Genomic DNA, 18,882 nt, shown 5'->3' on the forward strand with positions numbered 1-18,882 from the left:
GCGGATTTGAGGTCCACAAAAGTTAGATACAGACTGCTACCATTCAAAATAACGGTTTTCCAATGGATTATTTGCAGGCGAAATAACTGGTCTATTGTTGAAGTTTTAGTCCTGAAGCCTGCCTGAAAAGGTGTTAAGATATTATGTTCCTCAATCCATGACTGCAACCTGCCCAAAAGGATGTGAGCAAACAACTTTTGCGTCACGTCAATTAAGCTTATAGGGCGATAGTTAGCAGGGTTCATAGGGAGCCTTTCTTGTAAATAGGGATAATTTCTGCCCCTGCCCACGTTGGAGGGAGATCCATACCTTGGAAGACGTCATTAAAAAACTTCATTAGATATGGTACCCAGACTAAGCTTTCATTCTTAAATAGATCCCCTGGGATGTTATCTAATCTGGGGGCTTTACCCGGAAACAATTTGGCCAGAGCTACAGTAACTTCTTTTGCTGAACACTCCGGGAAAAGAGGAACCACAAGAATACCATGGTGTATTGGGTGTCCATAAGGTTTTCCTCCTTCCTCCAATTTGGAGTATAGGGATTGGAAGTGCATCCTCCAAACTTCCTCCCCCAGGTTCGGTTCTATGGCCAGTTTGTTTTCAGCCCTTCCAGTTCTCACTAAATTCCAAAAGGACCTCATGTCTCGGTTGTCTAAAGCCAATCTAATTGCATCCCATTTGTCTGCCTCCCATATAGATTTAGCCTTTGCTACAGTTTGTTTATATATTGACCTAGATTCCTTAATACGAACGCTATCCTTATCTTTAACCGCTAGCAGCAGGGCACTTTTGGCCTCTCTGCATGGTTTATTATACCAGGAGTTTGCATTGCTGGAACGGGGAATAGGATTGTCATCAATTTTATAAAAGAACTCAGCCATTTTACCAAACATTTCCCAGTGGTTATTAGCTAATTCTTGAAAACAGCCTATCCGAAGGTCAATATTTGGAAACTGAGAAGCCACTTCCAGGTGAGGAATAATCTGTTCATAAAGAGCAGCCTTTTTGTTATCTGATTTAGCAAAAGATTCCCACTGAACCCATCTTCCACCATGTGTAGCTACTAAATTTGAATTTGCCGGAATAGGATTTCCTTGTAGTGACTCCAGAATCGTCAGTTTAATTTTTAACACCAATGGGTTATGGTCGCTTTTGCAGCGAGGGTAAACTGCGAAATCCAAGACTCTATGCCATAGCTCCACATCTAACAGTATATAATCTATAATTGAAGTTTGGCCTATCTTATTGTAGGTAGGGATGGCAGGGTTGTCTGAATGGAAACACTCATTACATGCCATTAGCATATGTATCAGGGTAAGAGAGTTTAATTGGAGAACTAGCGGGACCTGCCCCTGGCCGGATAGGTGTTACAATCAGATATTGCCCAGAGTCTAAAATTAGTTACAAGATTGCCTTAAAAAAATTTCAAAAACTAAAACGTTCTACCATGAGAGACTTCTATGCCTTACAAATTAAGAATGCAGATAATTCTGCTAAAACTCTCTTTAGTATTGTAAAGGATTTTGTCAATCCCCTGCCATGGTGCCTCGGAGCACCACTAGTCAGGCCTTATGTAATGGACTATCTGACTACTTTCAAGATAAGATTAGCAATATCACGTCTTCTTTCCCCCTGCTCGGTCCTCCCCTATTTCCAGTGATAGGGACCCGGAGAAAGTGTCATTAGTGTCCTTCAGGGAGCTTACTATCGAGTCTGCATTGAACCTATTTGCCCAGTGCAAATCTGGTTCCCCTTTAGACTTGGTCCCTGCTAAAGTAATGGGGAATTTGGCACATTTATTGATCAGTCCCCTCCTCTCGATTTGGAACACATCATTGTGCACCGGCCATTTCCCTACGGTTTGGAAGGAGGCAATGATGGTGCCTATTCTGAAAAAAGCGGACGCTGATCCGGCGCAATTTAGTAACTACCGTCCCATCTCTCTTCTTCCTAAACCGGCTAAAATCCTAGAAAAGGCTGCTCAGAAGCAACTGGCGGAATATTTAGAGACCAATTTACTGCTACATGACTCACAGTCGGGATTTAGAACGGGTTTTAGTACCGAGACCGCCCTTTTAGAGGTCTCAGAGACGATCAGAGAGTGTGTGGATAGGGGCGAGGAGGCCATGTTAGTCCTCCTCGACCTATCCGCTGCTTTCGATACAGTTTCCCATGAGATACTACTGGACCGGCTGAGGCAGACTGGAATGGGTGGCACGGTGCTGACTTGGATTAGCTCATTTCTTAAAGGACGGTACCAGAAGGTCCTGCTCAGACCTTTTGAAACAGAGGGTAAACCTCTTCTCTGTGGCGTCCCTCAGGGCTCTGCTCTAAGCCCCCTGTTTTTCAATGTGTATCTTGCTCCACTGGCAAGGTTGGTGGAATCTTTGGGGGTCAGAGTGATCTCTTATGCTGACGATACTCAGCTGGTGTTTTCATTTAGAGATCACTCTGACTCCAGTTTTGCCGGCTTTCGCCATTGTCTCGGCAATATATGTTCCTGGATGACCTCCAATCATCTAAGGCTGAATACCGATAAGACTGAGGTATTATTCTTTAATCAGAAAACTTCACTATCTGCCACTTTGTGGTGGCCGATGGTGCTTAATCCTCCTCCCATTCCAGTCCAAACAGTACGTAATCTGGGCTTTCAGTTTGATGACGCTCTCTCCTGTAAGGCTCAAATTAATAAGGTCACGGCAGCGTGCTTCGGGAAGCTACGTGTGATTAGGAAGATTTTCCCATACATCCCGCTGGATGCCCGCAGAACCATCATCCATGCCCTTATTACTGCTCACTTGGACTATGCCAACAGTCTCTATTCCGGTGCCCCTTTATATCAAATTGAACGTTTGCAGATCGTTCAAAATGCGGCAGCTAGACTGATTGGCAATATCCCTTACCGACATTCTGTCACATCCTATCGTAAGAAGTTACATTGTCTTCCTATTGCCCGTCGCATTCAATTCAAGGTTCTGACTCTCGCTTTTCGGGCCCTCAACGGGGTGGGTCCGGGATACCAGAGAAAGAGACTTATAGTATCCCAATCGGTCAGATCCTTGAGGTCGAACAACTCGCGTCTACTGGTTGTCCCTCGCTTTCGCCGTTCTAGAATGGGCGGCAGAGCGTTTGGTGTAGTGACAGCGAAACTTTGGAACAGCCTCCCTCTAGACCTCAGGTTCATCTCTTCTGAATCATTGTTCAGAAGCAAACTTAAAACTTGGTAGTTCACCACCCCCTAAAGTGCTTCGTTCTCTCCTAGTCTGCGGTCCTTAGCGCCGGGACACCCCCGTCGGGGGTAGCCGAGCGCTTTACAAGCTTCATAAATAAATAAATACAGAATCCTCCTCGCTGGTAATAGGAGTTATTAGGCCGTTTAAAGGTTCAAAATGGCAATTAAAGCCTCCCCCAATTATTAAGTGAGCACTCTCAGGCAAGGTACCTATAAAGGTTGTCAAAAAATCTAAAACCTGAGAGGTCAACCCCTGTTTCACGGGGCGTGAGTATATATTTATTAGGGCTATTAACATAACATTATTGAATGTTAAAAGGATGCACTGAATGTCAAGGGACATCATATCTAGAACTTTGATTTTGCATCCCAAGTGGATTCCAACTCAGATACTTAAGCCACCCGAGGGTCTTCCCCTGATCCCTTGAGTTGCTGGAATATGGTAAGCTACATACCCTACTCTACTAGCAGGAACCCTTAAACAGGTTTCCTGGAACAGGCAGATCTCATGGGTGTCAACATAGGAACTCCAGTCTGGAAGGTCTAGTTTCGAACCCAGGCCCGCCACGTTCCAGGATAGGATAATATTTATACTCTGTTCTATGGGTGAATGGCTTTTAAGAACATGTTTGCATTGTTACAAAATAGTGATTCTTTTACTTCGATTTTTATCATAAATTATTTTGTTTTGATTACATTCCAAATTATGCGTTTTTGTAATTCTGTGCGGAAAAATTAGGGCAAGTCACAATTTGCTGTGATCCGAATTTTGAACTGTGTTCAGTGCTATTTGCTTTGGGGTGAATTGAGTTCTCCTACCCGCATGTCAGGGATACATTGAATAATCTTTATTTACTTAAGAACGCAAGAGGTTAATTTCAACAAGTTGTAATTAATTGGCACTTCAGAACCATGCCAAATATTTTACGTGCAAGTAGTAGGATAAAGGGAGATATTTAGCGCTTTCTATAAATATCAATAGCTAGTTGGTAATGATTTTTAAATTTAAAGACATGGCATTTTTATATATTTCAGTAAACTGCGGATAACTAATTAACATTTTAGGAAGATGTGGTTCAAGAGATGTTTGAGTTAGTGCCTAACCAAAAAAAAAAGAATGTGTCCTCATGTAACACAACTGGTCCTATGTAAAGCACTCTGATACCCGATACCTTCGGGTCAAGTTTGCGCTATATAAAACTATGTAAAAAAAATGTCTCAATGTTTATGGAAAAAATTGTGTCATTTATTTATAACTTAGATGTGACTATTTTTGTTTAATATTTGTAGTATGAGGTGAATTCTGAGTAATTGAAGAGCATACTGGAACATTTTTTCCCAATGTTAGAAAACTGTGATCAATATCAACATTCGAGAAGTGTTCAAGGAGACCTGGGCTGCTGTAGCATTTAAAGAGCTGTCAAAATAGATCTTCTTAGACCCATTAACTGATTTGCATGATGTACATCACTGGTACTCTTCTAACATGTACTACATCGAATAACAGGAACCACAATACAGGTGATCAAGAAGAAACTTTATTAATCTCCATTGTGAAAGCATCAGCAGCACTGCAGGTGACAACATGAGAGGTCCCTTGCGAAGCTTGAGCGCAGCTATTCATGAAGCTCATGGGAGAGCCGGTTGATCTCAGGCATTGACCATTACCAGCTGAGTGGAACGCGTATCTTCCAGGTCTTTACGTCGTGAGGCAGCACCTATTGAAATATGGAAAAAAGATGGTCATCAGTAAGGATCAGGTTCTACAATTGCTATATCAAGGCCAATAATATAACTTGTCAGCAGGCGAACTTTGTTCCATATCAAGTTTCCCATCTTTATCTCATTGAAAATGAGAACTTTGGTTCTGTTGAGGTGAAGCTGGATTACAGTTTTGAAAGTCATACCCATGAAAACTATTACTGTCTAATCTCCTCTAGCTGATCTATTACCCCTAAAAACATCTGCATGATCTTCACATATTCACTGTTCCCCAGTGATGATAACACGTAACACATATTACTTAAATCTACTACAAAGCAACCATAGTGAATCCATGGAATGGTTTACTTTAGTACAGAAGAATTATCCCAATATCCAAGAACCACTGGATTAACCACTACACCCTGGGTTCTGGAGCAGTGTGCTGCTCACCTGGCATTAAGTGCTTCAACACCTCATCAGGGGGTCGTAAGCGCTCTATGAATGCAGATACAATACAATAAAGAATCCCGCCTTTTACTTCATTGTCTATATACCACAGTAGAATAGAAGGAGGGCTGTTTGGTAGCTTCAAATAAGCAATAAATTGAAGTGTGTGTACCAGGTTAACATTACTCACGTTTTACACCAAACTGTGGCTTCGGGATTACCGCCTCACATGCGCCAACCTCCTGTAAAAACAAAAATTTAGGCCATCAGCCTGGCGAGTGCACACCATCACTAGAAGCCAATGAGGGCATTAGAGCCTTGGTGGGTGGGGGAGTCAGACAAGAGGGTGCCTCCGTTCAGATTTCACCCACAGCCTTTTAAATATGAAATGGAGCACTAGAAGAATGACAAATTGGGGTACTCTAGGGAAAGAACACCCCTGGCTGCAATCCATCAAAGGCCATAACCTCTTTCCCCAACAATATATTTATATTAAAGATGATTTGCCCATATAGAATGGTTCCTACTATCGTATATAAGCTAGCTTCTGCCCATTTTACTTTAAGTTGCTTTTTACATAGTCTTTGCTGTCACTATTTTGCAACGTTTTGCTACTTTTTAGCACTGTATCTAAAGGGTTGTGCTATGGTTTACTTTAATAGCTTGTAAAGCACTTCTGAAGCTGCCTCAAAGTCCAAGGAGAATTGTGGATGTCACTTGAATGGGAGTGAAAGGGACAGTGCAGAAGAGGTGGATTGGACAGGAAGGACCCAGAGAAGGTAAGGATCAGGAGAGCAGGAGTGAGAGTGGAGCCATGTTTACAGAGAGGTCTTCAACAAAGCGTGCACACCTCCCCCACCACATATGTGGCAACCCTACCACTAAAGGTGGTAGGCTACCTATCCCAATTCGAGATATCTTGAGAGAACAATTCATTGAAAGATTTGAAGGAGAAAGACACTGCAAAGTGAGAATAGTTGCATGTTGACAGCCTTCATCCTAGCATTGAGTTGAGGGCTGAATGAAAGTTTCAAGCCAAATATGATCGCCATGATTTTAGCTTTGAGTGGTGGAGGGAGCAGGTTTTAGATTAGTGATGGAGAACAACACCAGGGCCGGACTGGGAACAGCAGCCAGCCCTGGCAGATTGCTGCTTGACCGGCCCTGGGAGCGGAGCAAAGGTGGGGTTGGTGCTAGTAAAAAGCACTGCTCCAGCTTTTGTTACAGGGAGCCGATATTGCAGCACTGCTACAAAACCAGCCCCCAGTGATGAAATCGCCCCCCACAGGCACAAAACAGGCCTCCACCCCTCCGGGCCACTGGGCAAATGCCCAGTGCCTGCTATGGCCAGTCCGGCCCTGAACAACAACCAGGCCTCTGCGAGTCTGAGATAGATTACACTGTAGTTTCCATTGGATCTACACATTACGCCAGCGATGCCTCCTACCTTGCACGCTTCTATTAAGAAATGCCCATTTAGTGAGCCTGTCCCATTGCTGCGGACAGCGTCTCCATTTCTATATGGGAGGCATGCGGATGACGGGGAGGGGGTCTGCTGAAGGGAGATTGTGTAATGGGGTCATATGTCACATACAGGTAGATTCATCAAGCATTTTTGCGAGCGCAAACGGTGAGAATCGCAAAATTCTGCCGTTTGCGCCCGCAAAAATGGCATTTGGAATTCATCAATGGTTCATGAACTCGCAATTTGAAAAATCGCAAATAATTGCGATTTCTCAAATTGCGATCGCATTTAAGGAATCTCAATTAGAGATTCCTTCAATGCTATTCATGAACCTCGTACAAATTGCGAATTCGCATTTTTGGGCCGCTATTTACCGCGAAGTCAAACCTCGTGGTAAATAGCGGAAACTTAGAAAAATGCACTTAAGTGCATTTTTTTAAGTTGTATGTTACACACACACACATGTCCTTGGGACATGTGTGTGCGTAACTCCAGCATCCAATATCATTTCAGGGGTGCAACAGGGTGTCCTTTGGACACCCCTGCACCCTTGAAACCGCAAACTCAATATGCGAATCGCCAATAGCGATTCGCACGTTGATATGTCTTCCCATTCATTCCTATGGGCCTTTAGGCCCATAGGAATGAATGGGGAGTTATTCCTTATTTGCGATTAGCAATTAGCTAATCGCAAATAAGGAAGCTGTAGGAATCGCAATAAATATTGCGATTTTTACATGAATCCCGTTTTGCGAGTCTGTAATAGCGATTCCTTAATAATCGCTATTACAGACTCGCAAAACATGCCGATGATGAATCTACCTGTAAGTGCTATACTCTTTTACTATGGAACTTACCCTATATACATCTATTCCCCAAATAAAGTGCATTTAAAGGGAAGTTAAGTTCAGCTGATTCGTTAATAGTGGCTACTCCACAGAAAGTAAAAAGGGAGGAAATTCACATATTAAGGCATGTCCTCACTCTCCGCTTCCATCCTTGATGTAGTCACTAAACCTTAACTCCCGCCCGTATTATCTTGTGCTTAAAACATTAAATTAGATCTTGAACATAAAATGTGCCTATTGTTAATTTGTACATTATTGCTATTAACAACAACAAATTGGATTGAGAGTATGTTTGAAAAAGAGGCATTGCAGAGGTACAAGGAATTATCTAATAAATTATCTCCGACGAAATATTAACCAAACATTCCAATACAGCAACTCCCAAAAGAAGAAAAAAACATAAGGAAATAACATCAAAATTCCTAGCTCATTGTATTTTCAGATAATGTTTGGGGTTACCTTTTCACCTAAATTCTACTTGAGGGTCTTTCTTAAATCTAGCCTAAACTCGGGTGAAACAACAGAAGCTTCGGGCATCGGGGCTCTTTATTTTACAAACTGTGCCCTGGCCATATGGCAAACATGGATTCTGTTGACTTCTTCACATAATTAAATCACTCAATCATCAGTCAGTCTCTGAATTTATAAGGACACAAGAGCCTCTTCTTCCACATTCCTTGTTACTGCCCTTGAGTTAAGAGTGTGAATCCTCACCCATGAATGAGACAAATCACTTTCAGCCTCAAAAACGTTTTTGTAAAGTCGTTTTTTCTTTCCATAAATGTTTTGATTTCATCCTACCTTACCCATCTCATTTAAAAGGCATCTTACTTAGGAATGTTCCTATACATTTGCCTGCCTTTGTTGGAGAAGGGTAATCATAATGCCTCTTGTTTATATAAACTTGTATGTTTCTGTTTGTTGTTGTCATACCATTATGTCTTATAAAGCTTGCTAGACTTACATAGTGGACTACATTATGATCTACAATAGGTGCGTGACCAGCAGCCTCTTAGAGCCGTCAACCAGCCAACCTGAAGAGCCAGGGATGTCAGTCGCTGGGCAATCAGGAGCAGGGCCTGATCAAGCATGCAAGCATCGCCTCTTCCCATGCCACCCTTTTACCCAACCAACCATAAACTGTATACTACCCTGTGGTGATTAGGTGGTGTTGGGAATAGGTTGTGACTAGAATGTTTCCGGGTATCCTAGGGAAATAAGTATTTAGAATGCTTTTCTTAACTAGGGGGCTTATTTAGAAGCCCCTTGGTCCGCCGGTGTGTCACTTTTAATATGGGAACAAGTGACTTATCGTACCTACCACTCCTGGACACCGCCTCAGTGCTTCTCTGCTCCAGCCGCCTCGGTGTTCCTCTGCTACCCTCCCCACCCAATCCAGACACTGCTCTCATGCTATTACTCAGCATGAGAGAAGCACAGGGATTGGTCTGAGTGGGCTGAAATGCCGCTCAGTTGAGGACAAAGAGTATGCGCCTCTTTGCCCATCTGGCTATGCAAGACAGCTGGGATGGAGAAATGTAAGTGTGTATGTTGGTTAGGCCATCCTAAGAGGGTTGGCAAAACCGACATACGCACATACAGAGAACCTACCACTCCTCCTTCCTGGGCCTGGCTGCTGCTGATGCCAAGCATGGCCTCCACGCTACCTAGACTCGAGGCAGCCACTGCAGGTAAGAGGAGCGGGGTGTGGGACCCTGTGGGGGGGGATTTCGACGGATGACGACGTGGGAAAATTAAATAAATAATTAATGTTCCCTCGTCATCGTCTGTTGAAATCCCCCCCCCCCCCCCCCACCAGGCCCCACTGCCCACCGCTCTTACGTGCAGCAGCCTCAGCTGCTCGGCAAGCTTGGCCGAGTAAGTGAAAACTAAAAATGATAATAAAATTGTTTTATTTGCATTTTTTTTCATTTGCTGCCTTTCAGCAGTGGGACGACGCTCCTCCGTTATGAGGTTACAGTCTGCTTCAGTCTCTCCCCAATAGGTCATAAACCATGCCAAGGCCATAGCATTGAAGGCACAGGAGTTGTCACTCCCAGCACACCATGCTAGCCAGCCAAAGGAGGAAGATGTGGATGCTGAGGATGAGAGCTATGCATCTAAGCATAAGACAGTGGCATACAATGGACAGAGCTGAGTTAGGTGTTGCAACGTTTAAGATAAAATCTAGGATTTCCATGCCTGAGGATGGAGACCACAGGACAGTTTCTTGATGCAATAGTATGAGTGACAGATAGAATTCATTTATTTATTTATTATGCAATTTGTATCGCGCAAACTAAGCCCGAAGGTGTCAAGGCGCCTATCAAAAAGATCAAAACTGCAAAGCACCACTACAGATATGCACGTACAAAGAGGTGGGTCTTTAGGGCAGATCTAAAAGATTGTAGAGTGGGAAGAGATCTTATTTCAAGAGGGAGGGCATTCCACCATTTAGGAGCCAGATTGGAGAAAGCTTTACCCCGCCATCTGGTCTTCCGAATACGAGGAACGGAAAGAAGAAGTCTGTTGGAGGAACGGAGATTCCTGCCAGGATTATAGGGTGACAGAATAGCTCCAATGCCAGTGAGGCTGGTTTTAGCTAAAGCCTTGTAGACCATGCACAAGATCTTAAAACAGATACGGTCCACAACGGGAAGCCAGTGAAGCTGCTTCCGGGCAAAGGTGGCAGAGGCACGTCGGGGTAGATCGAGAACAAATCTGGCTGCCGCATTCTGGACCACCTGCAAGCGCTGCAGCTGACTTTTATTCAGTCCAGTATACAGCGCATTGCAGTATACCAACCGAGAGCCCAGGAGTGCGACGGCAAGTTGCTTTCTTGCCTGCAAAGAGAGGTAATGCCTGATTTTCCTTAGTATATGGATAATACCCCAACAGGTCGATACAGTCCTGTTGACCTGTTGGCACATGCTAAAGATAGGATCAATCATAACCCCCAGATTTTTTGCCGAGGAGGTAGGATCAGGGCAGGCACCCAGTGAGTCCGGCCACCACTCAGCTGACCAGATCTCATCCTTTCCTCCAAACACCATCACCTCAGTCTTCTCCCCATTCAGTTTCAATGAATTGTGAATCATCCATTGGCCGACTGCCTCCATGCAAGATCTAAAATTGGCGGCAGTCGACGTAACTGACTGGGAGAGAGAGACGAGGATCTGGGTGTCATCCGCATAGGAGACTACCTCCATCCCAAAAGATCTAATAAGTCTGGCAAGGGGGGCCACATAGATGTTAAAAAGGGTAGGACTAAGCGCTGACCCTTGAGGGACCCCACATTGCACAGACAGGGATGGGGATAGAAACCGACCTAGCATGACTCTTTGCTCTCTGTGAGCAAGAAAGGAGGAAAGGAGCCCCAGGGCCATCCCCCGAACCCCGATCTCCCTCAGTCGAGATGTTAATACCGAGGGAGAAAGGGTATCGAAGGCAGCCGTGAGGTCTAAGAGGATCAGGAGGGAGGTCTGTCCCCCATCAACCCGTGTGCGGATGTTATCAAGCACTATGGTGAGGGCAGACTCGGTGCTATGTTCCCTCCTGAATCCATGCTGGGATAGATCCAAGCAGCCCGAACTCTCCACGAAGGCAGCCAGATGATTATTTAGGTGGGCTTCTAACATCTTCCCGGGAGCAGTGAGATGGGGCGAAAAAATTTTAATACCCCAGGGTCAAGAGAAGGTCTCTTGAGCAATGGTTTAACCACAGCATTTTTCCACTGCTGGGGAAAAATGCCCTCCTTCATCGCCCTATTCATGATGTCAACCAAAGGGGGAAGGAGGGATTCTATGCACTGCTTAAGGATCTTTAGCGGGCAGACATCCAGCGGAGAACCAGATTTAGTTTTGTCAAGAAGAGTCTCAAGATCCTGGCAAGAGAGAGGGGGAAAGGATTCCAGACCCACGTGCCGAGATAATTCTACAGAATTAGAGCCCAGGACAGCAGGCACCGAAGGCTCAGCGGTAGAGGATCTTTGCGACTCCAAGGCAAGATAGATGTCCGATATTTTGGACTGGAAGAAGGAGGCTATCTTGTTGCAGAGCTCCTGAGATGCAACAACCGGATCTGGGATCTGGAGAGAGGTAAGAGAGTCGACAATCCTGAAGAGCTCTCTAGGAGATGAGAGTGAGGATGTGAGGACCGTAAAGTATTCTTGTTTGGTCTTAATCACTTCCAGCTTGTATCTTTTTAACAGGATCTTGTGGACTTCTCTATCCTTTTGGTCCCAGCTAGAGTGCCATAGGCGCTCCTGTCTCCTTACTTCTTGTCTAAGGAGCCTTAGTTGTTCTGAGAACCAGGGAGCTGAGGGTCTTTTCCTGGCTGAATAACAGGACCTAGCAGGAGCCAGTTCATCCAGGGCCTCCGAGATGGTTTTATCATAGTGCGAAACCTCTGAGGGAACATCCATCCCCTGAGTAGCGGACAAACTAGACGTCCACGGATGGAGAGAGTTTTCCCTGATATTTTTATAATTCCTTCGTACTTCCATTGTACTCGGGACCCTTCTAAAAATGTCCTGGATCGGATGGGTCAGATTGAAAGGAACGGCCAAGTGGTCCGACCATGAAAGATGGAAGGGGTCGGTTACAGTCAGCCTCTGATCGTTAGAAAAAATTCCATCGAGCGTGTGCCCCGCTCGGTGGGTGGGTCCTTCCACCAGTTGGGTGAGTCCACAGGCTGACATAACTTCCAGCAGGGAAATAGTGTCATGGGCCACCAACAGCTCTAAGTGAAAATTAAAAACCCAAGATAGTGAGATTTTGGCGGCCAAAATAAGGTTCCAGAACCTGGAACAACTCCAGCCCGAAATCTGTTCTGGGGCCAGGGGGACGATAGAGCAGAATCCCATTAAACGCGGGGTTAGAAGAATCGGACAGGGAAAAGTATAGTGCTTGGAACACATCCTTGGGATCAGAGACAGGTATAGTGTGGCATTGGAACCTGTCTTTATACAGAATAGCCAACCCACCACCAACTCGACCCATTCTATCCAGCCGTGCTAGGCAGTAACCCTCAGGAACCGCTTCCACAAGGTCTGGACCTGAAGAGTCTTTAGCCCATGTTTCGGTTATAAAAACCCAAGAGGGTTTCCTTTCTAATATGAGCTCCTTAAAGATCACATTATTTTTAAGGAGTGAGCGAGCGTTAATTAAAAGACAGTTTTCGCTCGGCGCACTAAAACCAGAACAGGACTCCAAGGGAGAGGGGGGGGGAGGGTAAGTTAGAACCTCCCGAATCTACCTGAAAGCAGCCACATCCCATGGATAGTAGGAAGTCTTCAGGAATGCACCTATGGAAACAAGGTGCTTGTGGAGGCTTAAGCCGTAGTACATCTTGCAAGGAATATTTCAATGAATGATGACCTCCCTTATCCTGACCTGTAGTCCAGCCATCCAGCCCGTCCTCAGCGCGGACGGGCGCAGACGGGCTGGACTCTGGCGTGACTCCGGCGTGGCTGCGGCGAACACGCTGCGCGTCATTATGACCATTTTAAATAGAGCTCTAGACAGTCCTCCTGACTGCTAGAGCGCGGGAGAGTCCAGCGTTTCCCTACACCCACCCAAGATGGTGCTCACCAAATCCTGAGCGGGAGGGACCGGCCCGCTAAAGTAGTGGTGAGGAGCCTATTAAAATGCAAGAATGCGATCGGGGGTTTAAAAGCAGGGGATAACAGTGACAACCAAAATTAAATGAAAGACAAAATGGGGTAATTAAAACGAAGGTATCCTGAGCCAGAGCCTAGCTGTAATAGTGCTAGCAAACAGGGAGAGCCTACCTCCTGCTCTGCTTAAATACAAATCCCGGCAACAGTCTCTAGACAGTCCTCCTGACTGCTAGAGCGCGGGAGAGTCCAGCGTTTCCCTACACCCACCCAAGATGGCGCTCACCAAATCCTGAGCGCGAGGGACCGGCCCGCCAAAGTAGCGGTGAGGAGCCTATTAAAATGCAAGAATGCGATCGGGGGTTTAAAAGCAGGGGATAACAGTGACAACCAAAATTAAATGAAAGACAAAACGGGGTAATTAAAACGAAGGTATCCTGAGCCAGAGCCTAGCTGTAATAGTGCTAGCAAACAGGGAGAGCCTACCTCCTGCTCTGCTTAAATACAAATCCCGGCAACAGTCTCTAGACAGTCCTCCTGACTGCTAGAGCGCGGGAGAGTCCAGCGTTTCCCTACACCCACCCAAGATGGCGCTCACCAAATCCTGAGCGCGAGGGACCGGCCCGCCAAAGTAGCGGTGAGGAGCCTATTAAAATGCAAGAATGCGATCGGGGGTTTAAAAGCAGGGGATAACAGTGACAACCAAAATTAAATGAAAGACAAAACGGGGTAATTAAAACGAAGGTATTCTGAGCCAGAGCCTAGCTGTAATAGTGCTAGCAAACAGGAAATCATGCCCTTTCATCATGCTCTGTGTGCTACAGTGTTAATGTAATGGGGGAACATTAACAAAACCGCCTTCCTACAATTTCTTTAGAGTGCTTCGAATCAGGCTTTTCAGAAGCTGCTGAGGTAGATTTCTAGCTGGCCAGCTGTTTAGCCTAAACATCTATGATCCAGTAGACAGGAAAGCAGAGATGCCAATACACTTGCCCTGCACGGCCCTGTTTATTGTCCTGTAGAATAAAATGCTGGTGCTTAGAATGTGTAAACCCCTCCTCGCTCTATAGGCTACTATGTATGATAAAAGTATAAAAGATACAGGTAATTGGGGCAGGGCAATGTAGATGGACCAGTTACTGCAGGGATGTTGAGAAAGGGGATTCCGACTTGACTCAGTCCAAATAGCTTAAAGTTATGCAGGTGATTGGCATGGATGTAATTCATTCATTCATTCATTAAATCTTTATTTCGGCACTGATGCCATAAAAGAGCAATGCATATATTACATTACATTTCGTTATAATAAAACATTACAGTAGATAAAAACATTAGTTTAAAAAAGAAGGAAAAAATACGAACGACTTGGGAGCTAATTGGAGCGGAAACATTACATTCATAGGTCAAAGTGAGCGACATCTTATCAATTCCAAGCAGATCAATTACATTACAAACGATGCCCCAATTTTTTCCTTATGTAGAATATGGAAAGTAGGAATCTACTAACACTAAATATTATTTGTTGGGATGTGTTAGTTGTTAGGATTCTCAGAGCCTGTGAACTTGACCTCAAGCCTAAAAGAAGGCAAATGGGTTTAATCCATCTCTTTCTTGCCTGAGTATAACAAGGACAGAAAAGGAGGATATGTTGCTCGTTTTCAATCTGGTTATGGGTACACATAGAGCAATTTACATCCATTGTCGAGGTTCCTACATCACGGTTCCTAGCCCAACGAGCCAAGGTAGTTTTTATTTGTAAGTTTCCATATCTAAACTTTAAAAATAAAGTTTTGGCAAGCGGGGGCTCTATTTCATCCATAAAAGTCTCATACAAAGGTTCGTCCTTAAAATTTAGGAACCTTGATACCAGGGTCCCACTGCTTCTATTGCTTATGGTCCTGTTTAATATGAAGCTCCAAAAGGCCCTTTTTAATATTAATTTGGGGTTGGCGGGTAATTGTTCAGGGTTCTCCCAAAAGTGTTTCAGCCCTATATTACTTAACCAAATCTTGATATGCCTTAACCATGGGATGTCAACCTGACTATCAAGTATCATAACTTCTTTTAGCCCGTCTCTATAGTCTTGAAGTTCAGGGACATGCCATAGTCTGACCCACAGCATCAAGGGTCGAATCAAAACTTGGTGGTCGGTTCTTTTGAAGTTTAGGTCAAGTTCCAGGGGCACTAGTGGAGTGCCTCTCGGAACCCTTGCCAAACTGCGCATGAAGTTGTTATCTAGGAGACTGAAAGTTTCCTTTGAGCCGGGACCCCATATTTCTGCCCCATAAAGGACCGCTGATTGGACCTTGGCCTTGAATAATTCCATCACAGGGGAAGCTGCTTTACTTGTACTTAAACTTTGCTCCCTGAGAATAGGTTTGGCATTCTGGGCAAAAATTAGTTTGCTTTTATCCATTTAGGCTTTCCAGGTAAAGTTTGAATCCAGAGTCACCCCCAAGTATGAAAAATGAGGGACGGATTCCAGCTTTTCACCGTTTAATGTTAGACAACCTCTGTCTGGTTTTATGGGATTTAGGGCCATGTATTTTGTCTTCTTCACGTTGATTTCCAACCCCTTCTGGCTGCAGTATTCATTAAAAGTATCTATTATTGTCTGCAAGCCGTTTTTCGTTTGTGAAATCAAAATGGTATCATCAGCAAATAGTAGCGATGTCACCTTCTCACCATTCAGTTTTGGAGAGTCATTTTTGCATCTCTCCAAAAATTGGGGAATATCGTTTACAAAAAGCGAGAATAGCGTGGGGGCCAGGACGCAGCCCTGGCGGACTCCACGCTCAATGGGTATCTTCTGGGTTAATTCACCATTTGGACCCCATCTAATTCTCGCGAAATTCCCTGCATGTAACTCCTTAATCTGAATGACAAGGTTATTTGGCATCCCTGCTGCACTCAAGGTTTTCCATAGGAGATTGCGAGGCACCAAGTCGAATGCTGCCCTTAGATCGACAAAGGCAACATATAAATGGTACCTTTTAATCACCACGTACTTCCAATAGAGGCAGCAGAATCTAAAAATCTGATCTATTGTGCTGATTTTAGATCTAAATCCTGCTTGGAATTTGGTCAGTATTGCATTTTCATCTAGCCAATTATTCACGCGTAATAAAATATGGCGTGAGTACATTTTTTGTAAAATATCCATTAAACTTATTGGCCGATAATTGCAGGGGTCCATCCTGTCTCCCTTTTTGAAAATTAAAACAATTTCCGCTCCCTTCCAGCTCTCAGGAAATTCTAGAGTGCAAGAAAATACATTGCACAGAAAATTAATATAGGGTACCCATACTGCTAAATCATGCTTGTATAGGTCCCCAGGAATTTTGTCCAAGCCTGGAGCTTTTCCTGATTTAATCTGGGTTATTGCCAGCTCTGTTTCGCCTAAAGTAAAGGACAGCTGGTCTACCGGGGATTCACAGTTTGTTACATGCATGTCCAAATTTGGGTCATCATATTTTTTATATAGGTTCGTAAAGTGGGTGACCCAAGTTTGTTCATCTAGAAAAACATCCTTGACCACCCTGCCCACGTTGTTCCCATTTGCCACCAGCCTCCAGAAAGCGACGTTGTCACGCGCCCTGGCTGCTAGCAGCAAATTGGCCCATTTGTCTTCCTCCCATGCCATCTTTGCGGCCCTTTGAACAAATTTATACTTGTTCCTTGCTTGTTTTACATCTAAAGGAGATTTGGCCTTAATTGCAATTAGTAATTCCCTCTTTGACTCTCTACAGGATCTGTCATACCAAGGTTTACTATGGGACAGATTCTGAGTCTTCTGTTGGGATTTTTTGGGCATCTTGGTGACTAATAGTTTTATTTCATCAAAAAAATTTTGGTGTGTTGGCAGAAATGCGGTTCTTATTACATCTTCGCCCGTTGTCGCCAAATAAGGCCCAAACGTCCCGGCCAGAAGTGAATATATTTCATTAAGGATGTCGCTATGGTCCAATATGAGTGGCCATTTCAGAGATCTTCTATTATTACTAATATGTATCTCAAGATTAGTATTCGCCCTTTCCTCAATTATACTTTGTTCGACCATATTATTAAAAAGTGAGACATCTAATGTCAGAGTTAAGGGAAAATGATCACTTTCAAACCGTTCCAGTACTTCAAAGTCCAGGAGATTTGGCCAGAGAGGGATAGAAGCGCTGACAAAATCTAGATTACTTTTGTAGATGTTTCTGGTGAATGTTGGTTTCTTAGAGCTGTCAGATGGTAACCTTCCGTTGCAGGCCCTAAGAGAGTGTTCTGTACATAGACACAACAATTGGAGACCCAAAGTTGAGCATTTAACTGATTTAACATTCTCTAGAGTAGGGATTTTGTTTACTTGGTCTTCTTCATCAAAAATTTCGCTAAGACCCTGAACTGGCTCGAAATTACAATTTAAATCTCCGGCCAAAATAACAAGATCGTGCCTGGGATCCAGATTACTCAAGAAGCAATCTAATTTTGCAATAGTTGGCGATTCTCCGGAAGAGGGTAAGGGCCTATTGTAAATATTTACAAGGAATAGATTTTTCCCGTTAGATACTGTAGCTTTTAACACCAATATATCTACAGAATTAGTGGGTATCACCTCGATCTTTACCTTTAAATTTATTTTCACCCATATCAAAAGTCCCCCTGATGCCCTTCCACTTCTAGAGGGAGTCGCGCCAATTCCATATGTCTTGTAGCCCACCCTATGTGGCGCCTCAACTGCCCAGGTTTCCTGGAGGAAGCAAAAATCGAAGGACTCTATAAAGTTTGTCCACTCAGGGTCCCTCAGATTTTTTACAACTCCAGCTATATTCCAACAAACCATTTTTATCGACTTAATGAGATTTGGTGGCCTTTCAACAGCAGCCCCAAGCATCTCGTCAAGATTGGTGAAGGACACAGGTAGGGGTGCCAGAGGCGCTACTTCAACGGTTAAAGTACTCCCCAAGATGGTCATGGCTAATACCTGTTCTTCCATAGCATTTACATCTTCAAATACATTCATATCATGGAATACAGTTTTACCCAAGCAGGGAAGCACAGTATTGTCAGGTACATCAAGCTTATCTGGAATACCCGCATCACCCACAAGCATTTTATCTGTTCCCTCAACCCCCCTGGTCGAATGGCATCAGTCACAATCATCTAGACCGCTAAAGATGTCGAACCTATTAAAGGTTTCTAAGGGGGTGAAGGGTTTTAGGTGATCCATCCTTCCATTCTGGGGATTATATATTTTTGGCATTGCATAATTCCATGCCCTAGGATCTGGGATTTCCACAGGGTACGGTGCTTGATACATGTTGTTTACATTCTGGAATGAAGAGGGGTGCAGAACATGTTGGTTACTCACAGCGTCCTGGACACTAAAGTGATTACTTAGCTGTGGTTGCTGTGTGCGCTGTGGAGGGCAGTACTGGGGCGGGTCGTGTTGAGATGGAAACACCAGTGACCTAGGATAGAAATAGGTTAGTGGTTTAGGGATTATTGAATTATTAGAGCTTCCCATCTGCCAGTTCAAAATGAATTGTACAGCATTGGGGTCTCGAAAATTCACGACCACT

At 44.2% G+C, this 18,882-nt stretch overlaps 1 protein-coding gene across 1 annotated transcript in view; it reads right to left on the bottom strand.

The window, feature by feature from the left end:
• Positions 1-4,756: 4,756 nt before the first annotated feature.
• LOC144790896 (uncharacterized) overlaps positions 4,757-18,882 on the bottom strand; it is a 47,807-nt gene continuing 33,681 nt past the window's right edge. The window contains exons 9-10 of the mRNA XM_078665540.1: positions 5,576-5,627; positions 4,757-4,952 (exon numbers count right to left, since the gene is read on the bottom strand). Of these exons, the coding sequence (XP_078521666.1) occupies positions 4,885-4,952; positions 5,576-5,627 (120 nt within the window). The 3' untranslated portion in view covers positions 4,757-4,884. The remainder of the gene's footprint in view (positions 4,953-5,575; positions 5,628-18,882) is intronic.

The sequence above is a fragment of the Lissotriton helveticus genome, chromosome 11 (assembly GCF_964261635.1).
Source record: "Lissotriton helveticus chromosome 11, aLisHel1.1, whole genome shotgun sequence".
Taxonomy (NCBI): Eukaryota; Metazoa; Chordata; class Amphibia; order Caudata; family Salamandridae; genus Lissotriton; species Lissotriton helveticus.